This window comes from Camelina sativa, unplaced genomic scaffold (genome assembly GCF_000633955.1).
Source record: "Camelina sativa cultivar DH55 unplaced genomic scaffold, Cs unpScaffold00721, whole genome shotgun sequence".
Classification (NCBI taxonomy): domain Eukaryota; kingdom Viridiplantae; phylum Streptophyta; class Magnoliopsida; order Brassicales; family Brassicaceae; genus Camelina; species Camelina sativa.
Window position 1 is genome coordinate 1 of NW_010921851.1, and position 9,465 is coordinate 9,465.

A 9,465-nucleotide genomic window follows, 5' to 3' on the forward strand; every position below is an offset into this window, starting at 1 on the left:
TACAGACCGGCGGGTGGACCAATGGTAATGGACGAACCGAAAAAATCAAAGGCAAAGATATTAACCCAATCCAAGTTTTTTTTCATCACTTCAACCGGGTAGTTAAACGTCTCGTAAACCGAGGAGTAGTATACCGCAGCTGTCAACAGCAAAGTCGGTTTGGTTGTGCGTGTGTGCTCCGCGTCAACCGCTGTTCGCAATTCCCCAACTAGGGCCCCAAAGTCTTTCATCTCAGCGTCACTGTTAGGGTACTCCCAGGCTAAATCGATACCATTGAATCCGTTTGATAAAGCGATCGAAATCAAAGAATCAATGAACAATTTCCTAGACTCTTGTTTACTTGCCATGGACGCAAACGCAGTATTGTCTGCACTTCTTCCGCCGACCGACAAGACGGTCTTCACCTGTCCGTTTTTAATCTTGACGATTTCAGTAAAGGTTGAAAATATGAGTTGGTGCGCTTGGGAGATAATAACTTTGTGGGTGGCAGCGTCGAGATCGGCGAAGGCGCAGAAAAGGTGAGTGAAGAGAGCTGAGTCAATTTTTTCGGCCGAGGTTTTGGGATCTTGTTCCGGGTTCTCTCCATCTGGGAACCAGTACGAAGCTTTTACCTCGGAGGTGGGGGCTTCCGTATACTGACCAGACATTTTTTGGTCTCGAAGTCTTTTAACGTTTAACAAAATGCTTTCTCTAGATGTGTTTCTTTGTTTGTTGTGCTTTGTAGTGGTGGTGATACAAACTAAGAATTCCCTTCTCTGTTGATGTATGAAATCAAGATATAAATAATAAGAGTATTTGTGTGGGAATAAATCGGAACTGGTCCTTTATTTAACGTAGAATTGAAGAGGGGTTTACAGAAAATGACAATTAAGGAGCTAAGCGCAGTTAATACGAAAATAATTGCTCTTCTCTCTCTAATTGCCCAGAATTTCGGATCCCTTTTTCTGACAATGACGTCTGCTATATATAGTGGGCCAATGACCTAGGGTTTCCTCTGATCTTCTGTAAAATTACGGTTTTGCCCCTGCGGCCTGCTGGGCTAAATCCAAGACTTTAGGCCCAAATATTCTTGAAATCTTCTACTTGGGCTTCTATAAATGTTGGGGGCAAAGCCCATATCCAACAATGGTACCCCCCCTAGTCCGATGTGCGATGGCTTGCTTGAGCCCGTCGGATCCGACTATGTGTCTTCACGTCCGTCTTGCGGGAAGGATAGAAGATTTCGAGAGTTTTGTCGCCTTCCGGAGGGCTCCGGGATGAATAGTGTGTTACACACGTCTTTCGAGGTATCCGGGAGATTCCGAGATGAACAGTGCGTCGGGCACGTTTTTCAAGGTATCAGGGAGATTCCGAGATGAACAGTGCGTCGGGCACGTTTTTCGAGGTATCCGGGAGATTCCGAGATGAACAGTGCGTCGGGCACGTTTTTCAAGGTCTGTTGGGCTTTCTACGGGAGTTTTGTGTATTCTGCACGTTTCCCGAGGTTCGGGAAATAGAGACAGCTTAAAAACTAGGGTTTCCTCGGTCAATGTGCTGGTCCCCCCATATATATGTCTTTGACCTAGTCTTTACTCATTATTCTTCTTCTCTCCAAAAGGTAAATTCTCCTCTTCTCTCTTCCTTATCTCCTTCTTTTTACTTTAGATTTTTTTTTGTGTTCCCTTGTTTGAGAAACCGATCCAAGCTTTCCTTTTCTTGGGAGACCAAGCTCGAAAATTAAGCTTCTTACCGCCGGATATGGTTCCTGCCTGTGCCGCCGTGGAAGATTCATGCTGCCATGGAGTGTTCAAGCCGCCGTCTTTACCCGCCGGCGAGCTCGTTGTCTCCGTCGCCTGCTTGTTTGCTTGTCGCCGTGGGGGTTCTGTTCTCGGCCGCCGTTCGTTCTCGCCGGTGGTTCTCCCGAAATTTCCGCCGCCTACTGTGGTTTCTTCTCCGGTCATGGTGCTCCGCTGCCGCTCACGCTGTGCCAAACCGCCGGATCTGGCCGGGACCGTTAGGCGTCCCGGCCTTGCCCTCTGCCGCCACTGACAACGCCGTTCCATGCCGCTATTTCGCCATCGGCCGAGCCGGCCAGTCTGTCCCGCCGGTGCTTCCCTTCCTCCGCCGCTTGGCTTGTTCCGTCGAACAATCGTTGCCGTCCTCAGACCGGGACCGTGAGGCGTCTTGGTCCCCGCACGAGGCAAGATGTCGGTGCGTGGTGGCGAGAAGAGATGGTGCGGTGATGCCGAGAGATGGTGCAGTGATACGGTGAGATGGCGCGGTGATACGGAGAGATGGCGCGGTGATTCGGAGAGATGGCGCGGTGATTCGGAGAGATGGCGTGGTGGGTGGTTGGCGATTCCTGGCGAGGTCAAAATTTTGCGTACGAGACTTTGCGAGATCGAATTTGGTGAACTCGCGCGAGATACGAGAACAAAGGCGAATTCGAGCGTGATATCCCTTGGATTATGGCGAGGTGGCGAGATCGTGTGCGAGATGTGGAAGTGTAGCGAGATGACATGCTCGGAGGCGAGCTCGTTTGCGTTCTTACGAGGTGCGCGTGTCACCAGACTTGAGAGATGGACGTTGCACGGAACTGAGCGAGGTAGTCGTGTGGGATTGAGATGGGTTGGAGTTTTGGCGAGCTAGGAACATCGAGACCGTGTAGGCGAGATCGATACTGAGTGCTCGTGATGTGTTCGTGATCTAAGTATCGACGGCGAAGCAAGGTGAGGCTTGCGAATTGTGTACGAGGTCTGCGACTGGCGAGCTCGGTTTTGAGAGATGGAGGAGGGCGAGCTCGAGTTTGGGTTGATGGTGGAGTTCGCGGGATTAGATACGGAGATGTTAATATTCGTATTTGACAAGTTGTGGGGTTGTATGTGAGCTTGGTGGTGTTGCTGTCTGGGCGAGCTTCGAGTGATGTGATTATTGGTGAGGTCAAAACGTGTACGGGGTCAACACGCGTGTGACTCTATCGAGCTCAAGTTGGCGAGCTCACACGATAGTCGGGATCGAGATTGGCGACTTCGAGTGTTCTGGGGCGTGCTTGCGGAATGACGTACCGAAATTGAGGTATCTGGTGTGGCAAGGCGGCGAGCTGCTAGGTATGAGGATGAAGGCGAGATCGATTCTCGCGGACTTGTGCGTTTGTGACTTCGAAGGCGAGCTCATTTGTGTTCCGGACTTGTGCGAGCTGCGAGGTCGAGGGGGCGAGGTTAAGGCTTGGGCGAGCTTGAATGGGGATCGTATTGAGAAGTGATGTCGAAGCGGCTCGTATCCGAACCGGGGCGAGCACGATTTTATGAGATGGAGGCCGGCGAGTTCACGTCGTGTGGGGTACTTGAGTTTGGGCTTGAACGTTGTTTGGTGACGAGGTGGAGCAGTTCTCTCTTCGAAGTCGCGTGGGGGAGCATGCTCGCGTGACGCCGTGGCGAGGTCGAATTCAATGATGATGAGGTCGATATTGCCGCGTATGGGGCCTTGGTGAGCTCAAATTCGGGACATCGTATGTTGACTAACTGCTGAGCTAGAGTGGCGTGATGAGATGCTGGAATGCTTCGTACGAGAATTCGGCGAGGTGGAGGTGAGGTGGAACTCTTCGGAGGCGAGGTGGGACTATCGAGCTCGCGCAGGTGACTTCGGAGGTAAGGTGATAACGCGTTTGGCGAGCTCGGTGCGCGTGACTCGGTGAGATCAAGGATAGCTTCGGGAATTGGGCGAGATGGCGAGATTGACAAGATCACTTCCGCGTACGGAGCCTTCGGGGAGGCCGATAGTGCCGCGTGTGGGACTTCGGTGAGCTCAAATTCAGGACATCGTATATAGGATATGGCGAGCTAGAGGGTGGCGAGCTCGTAGCGGGAACACAAGACTGTAACGTATGGGATCCTGGCGAGATGGAGAATTCCCAAGTTAATGGTGTGTACGAAGCTGGCGAGCTGGAGACTTGCCGATCCTGGTGAGGATTGCTGTGGGCGAGCTTGGATGTGATCCTGGTGAGGATTGCTGTGGGCGAGCGAGGTCATGACTGAGGCGAGGTCAAGTGGCGAGATCGTATTCGAACCTTGGCGAGCCCGAGTGGCGAGATCGTATCGAACCTTGGCGAGCTCGCATCTTTGACAAGGTGGCGAGATGAGGCTATTGGTGGAGAGCTCGTCAATGTTCCTGTGATGCGATGAGGTTTGCGGGAAGGTGAGGCTGATGCGCGTGGTAGTCAGTTGGTGATGCGTAGTACGCAGTACGTGGTTCGTTCGGGTGTGATCGTTCTATCCGGATTTTGTGGTGCTTTCAAGATGTCTTTACTCCACGCTGACCGTTTGCTCGGTTTTGCCAGGTATCGCACCATGGCTTCGGGAGACGACTTCTTTGGTGATATTCCGGAGGAGCTTGAAGATGACCAGTATGGCGCGTCAGAAGGAGACCTTGACGAGACGAGTAGGGAATTTCCTTGGTGGGAGCCGTCTGAAGGAAACGGTGTTATGTCGGATTTGGCGGATCTTTCGGTAGATGAGGTCCGGGAGCTCGAAGTAATGTTCCCGACGGGTAACCAAGCACTCAGTCTAATTCCTCTTCCTCCGAATCGGCGTCGCGGGAAGGTTTTTCCGTACGAAGAATGAACTGTTGTGGAGGGTTCTCCTAGATCTCTGGTCGCTGGACTAGCCGTTGGTGATGGAGTTCCGAGGTGCCGTAGAGACCGTACGGGAAATAAGGAACGCACTTCCCGCGACGCAGGGAGTACATTATGCGATGAGGATTCCATAGCCCGCGTCCTTGATCTATTCCAAACGCCAAACGGTCTGAAGTTCGTGATGCCGAGTGACGACGAGCGCCCGTGGGACTGCCCTGAAGGTCACTTCTGCGTTTACGAAGATTATTTTACCGATGGCGGCCTGTGGTTTCCTATCCCGGAATTTCTGACGAGCTTTTGTGCGCGTCGAGAGATTGCGCTCTCGCAGTTGTCGATTTCCAGCGTCCGTAATGCAGTGGGGCTTGCGATAATTGGTAGCCATATGAAAGTCAAGATGAGCACGGATCTCTTTGAGTTGCTGACTCGATTTCTACGTGACAAATCGGGGCTATGCATTGCCTGTTGTGCAGACGGACTCACGATCATGAATGGGCAGAGGAGTCATATCCACGATTGGCGGAGGCGATTTTTCTTCGTGGAGATAAACGACGCATTGGTCGAAGATCCCGGCACGACCTGTCCTGCTTCTTGGAACTTCACCCCCGGTAGCCGTTCCTATCGTTTTGGTGCTCCTAACCGTTTTCTGACCGTTCGTTTTATTTTTGCAGGAAAACCGCCATCTTCAGCTGCGCGCGATTTGAGCATTGTCGACAAAGGCGTTCCTTTTCTTTGGTGTAAGGCTTTGCGGTGGCCGAGAGTTCTTTCTCATCTTAAGACTTGTGAGTTTTGATAGTTTTCTTATTTTTGGGATTTATGTGCTCTCGTGACTAAGGCGTCTATTTATGCTGTAGGTTCGCGGACTGGATTGCAAATGGGGGACTGTCCAATGCCATGTTACGCTGATCTGTTCGACGCCAAGGAGGTGCCAGTTGTTGCTACCGAGGTTGTTGCGCCAGACGCCGAGACCGGCTTAGAGGTCGTTGCTGTGGAGCTCGAGGATGGCGAGGTACTTGCTCCCGTAGGTGAGACTGACCGCAGATCCTGTTCTGTCGAAGTTGCTGCTGCTCGTGCCGCGAAGAAGCCTTCCTTGGGGTCTCGTAAGAGTGTTTCAGCAGCTGGTGGCGATCGCTCCCGGAAGAGATCATTACGTTCGAGTCCTCGGAGTGATGCTGGAGGTACTTCTAGGCGTCCTCACCATGCAGAAGATGGGCGCGATGAGTTCATCCCGCAGACGGAAGGTGGTCGTGAAGATGATCGCTCCTTCTCATTTCGCTACGACGTGAAGGACCAGGCGTTCGTTGGGAACTCGCGAGCTTGTGCAGACCTCGCCAGCAGGATTGATGGTGACTCTGTTCCGCTTCTTACTTCTCGCGAGTTGGCTTGTCAAGACTCGTACAAGCAAGCCGTTCGTCGACAATTTCAGGTTTGCATTTTTTACTTCCCAGTTCGCCCCGATACGGATTTTACTTAGTCATAATCGAATTATTTTGCTTGGTGCTTTAGGCGATGAGCTGGATCAACCATCTCGCTGGCGACTGTGATGAAAAGGTGCGCGCCGCTAGGAAGGAGGCCTCGCTTGCTCAGGACGCGCGTGTTCAGGCTGAGCGATCAAGCAAAGAAAACGCAGCGATGGTCAAGGAGCTCACGGTTTCACTCAAGCAATCTGAGCGCAAGTTCACCTCCGAGACGGAGCGACTCAGGAAAGCGAGGGATGAGCGCGGAGAGGAGGAGCGCGCCAAGGCTGCTATCGTGATCAAGTCACATGAAGAGCGTATCGATCGTTTTAGGGAGCACGTGATCGCAACACGCAAGAAACAGCCCCATTTACTCACTCTTAGCCAGGTGACCGGAACTAGGCAATGTTTGACGAAGTTGATCAGTAGGGGTATTGCTATTCCCGCAGAGAGGATGGCGCGTCTTGCTGCTGGCGAGAAGGAGTTCACGGCGAAATCGAACGGGGTTGTGGTGCCGCCGCTTCATGATGATGATCTCGAGCCGTTCCCGGGAGCTGCCGGTGGAGGTGCTGATGATGTCACAAACGAGTGATATGTCCTCGTATTATTACTTATTGTTGTTGCTTTTGAGTTTCACCTCTTGTTATTTCGTACTTGGATGCTGAGCGCTTCTGTACTTTTCCTTCATATATTTGCAAACTCGTTTGCTTTCGTTTATAAACTTGGTTATTCGCTTTCTCGCATAAGTGTTGATTATTGCCGAAGTTGCTTTCGTTTTTTTTATCGTTGCGGGGCATATTTTGCGGTGCAGGACGTCTCCTGGCTTATCCTGGATATGTTATTCCCCGTAACGGCGAGAGTGGACAAGACGGACTCGTCGTACTAGTTAGGTGCGTTCAGTCGTGACCGGCTTACCCTGTGGGTGCTGCAGGCTTTGCGAGTCTGGGCTCGGCTTATTCACTCTGCGCCCTGCTAGCTTTGCGAGTCTGGGCTCGGCTTATAAATCCTTACCGAAGTAAGGACGTGGATTATTTCACCACGGCACTCATGCGGAGCGCTTGCGAGTATGGACTCGGCTTTTATTCTTTACCGAAGTAAANATCAAGCAAAGAAAACGCAGTGATGGTCAAGGAGCTCACGGTTTCACTCAAGCAATCTGAGCGCAAGTTCACCTCCGAGACGGAGCGACTCAGGAAAGCGAGGGATGAGCGCGGAGAGGAGGAGCGCGCCAAGGCTGCTATCGTGATCAAGTCACATGAAGAGCGTATCGATCGTTTTAGGGAGCACGTGATCGCAACACGCAAGAAACAGCCCCATTTACTCACTCTTAGCCAGGTGACCGGAACTAGGCAATGTTTGACGAAGTTGATCAGTAGGGGTATTGCTATTCCCGCAGAGAGGATGGCGCGTCTTGCTGCTGGCGAGAAGGAGTTCACGGCGAAATCGAACGGGGTTGTGGTGCCGCCGCTTCATGATGATGATCTCGAGCCGTTCCCGGGAGCTGCCGGTGGAGGTGCTGATGATGTCACAAACGAGTGATATGTCCTCGTATTATTACTTATTGTTGTTGCTTTTGAGTTTCACCTCTTGTTATTTCGTACTTGGATGCTGAGCGCTTCTGTACTTTTCCTTCATATATTTGCAAACTCGTTTGCTTTCGTTTATAAACTTGGTTATTCGCTTTCTCGCATAAGTGTTGATTATTGCCGAAGTTGCTTTCGTTTTTTTTATCGTTGCGGGGCATATTTTGCGGTGCAGGACGTCTCCTGGCTTATCCTGGATATGTTATTCCCCGTAACGGCGAGAGTGGACAAGACGGACTCGTCGTACTAGTTAGGTGCGTTCAGTCGTGACCGGCTTACCCTGTGGGTGCTGCAGGCTTTGCGAGTCTGGGCTCGGCTTATTCACTCTGCGCCCTGCTAGCTTTGCGAGTCTGGGCTCGGCTTATAAATCCTTACCGAAGTAAGGACGTGGATTATTTCACCACGGCACTCATGCGGAGCGCTTGCGAGTATGGACTCGGCTTTTATTCTTTACCGAAGTAAAGTATGGATTATTTCACCATTACATTCATGCGGAACGTAGAACTGTACACCTGGCCAAGGCGTCAGCGTGAAGACGAAGGATTTGCTGGAAAATTCTATTTTTTATTAAAGTAATAGTTGGACCTCGTGAAAGGCTGCCTACGTACCCTCGAGAGGGATCAAACCAATCGTAGTTCGTGTTACATAAGAATGCTCGGTGACGAGATGGTTTTTTTTTTTTTTTAAAAACATGCTCTAAGTTGATTGACTAATGGTAGTAGCGCTTGAGGTTGGCGGAATTCCAGGATCGCGGGACTGGTGTACCGTCCATTTCGAGTAGCTGATAGACTCCTGGCTTGACGATCTTCGAGACTAAGTAGGGACCTTCCCAATGCGCGCCCAGCTTTCCTGCGTTCTTCTCCGCGGTGTTTTCGAAGACTTTGCGGAGGACGAGATCTCCCTCGTCAAAGTAACGAGACTTGACTTTCTTGTTGTAAAACTTTGCGGCAGCTTGCTGGTAGTTCTGGATGCGCAGCAGAGCCTGATCGCGCTCTTCTTCGATGAAAAGGAGTCTGTCACATAGCATTTTATCATTCAGCTCCGGATTGTGTACAAGCATAGATCGTCGGAGTGTCGGGATTCCCACTTCGGCTGGTGCGAGTGCCTCCATACCGTACGCGAGTGAAAACGAGGTTCGTCCGGTGGAGGTGCGCGGGGAAGTTCGGTGAGACCACAAAACGCCGTCGAGTTCGTCTGCCCAAAGTCCTTTCTTCGCGTCGAGACGTTTCTTAATCCCAGCGAGGATTGTCTTGTTTGTTGCTTCTGCTTGTCCGTTGCCCTGCGGGTATCGTGGAGTTGACTTGCTAAGACGTATTCGCCACCCAGCGCAGAAACCTTCAAACTGGAGAGAAATAAATTGTGGGCCATTGTCACATACGATTTCGTATGGAAGTCCATGCCTGCATATAATATTCTTCCACACAAAGTTCTGGACTTCATTAGCTTCGAGCGAGGCATACGATTCTGCTTCAACCCATTTTGTAAAGTAGTCCGTCATAATGAGGAGATATTTCTTTTGATTTGACGGAGTTAAAGGGCCGACGATGTCCATCGCCCATCGCATGAAGGGGTAAGGTGGTGATGTGGTCCTCAGAAGTTCTGTCGGAGAATGGATGAATGGTGCATGTCGCTGACACTTTTCACACTTGTTTGCGAATGCAGTACAATCGGCAACCATAGTCGGCCAGAAATGGCCGTTGCGGCGAATTCGAAGTGCCAATGCTCGCCCCCCCGAGTGGTTACCTCCAGCGCCTTCGTGGACCTCTCGCATGATGTCATTGACGTCCTTTGTATTAACACAGATGAGAAGTGCGCCATT

General features: G+C 51.3%; 1 protein-coding gene across 1 annotated transcript; it reads right to left on the reverse strand.

Moving 5' to 3' along the window:
* Positions 1–7: 7 nt before the first annotated feature.
* LOC104773887 (chitinase-3-like protein 2) lies at positions 8–647 on the reverse strand (the record flags this gene model as incomplete). Its single annotated transcript, XM_010498555.2, has 1 exon — positions 8–647. A coding segment is annotated over exon 1 (640 nt), but the record flags the coding sequence as incomplete, so codon positions are not given.
* Positions 648–9,465: the final 8,818 nt, after the last annotated feature.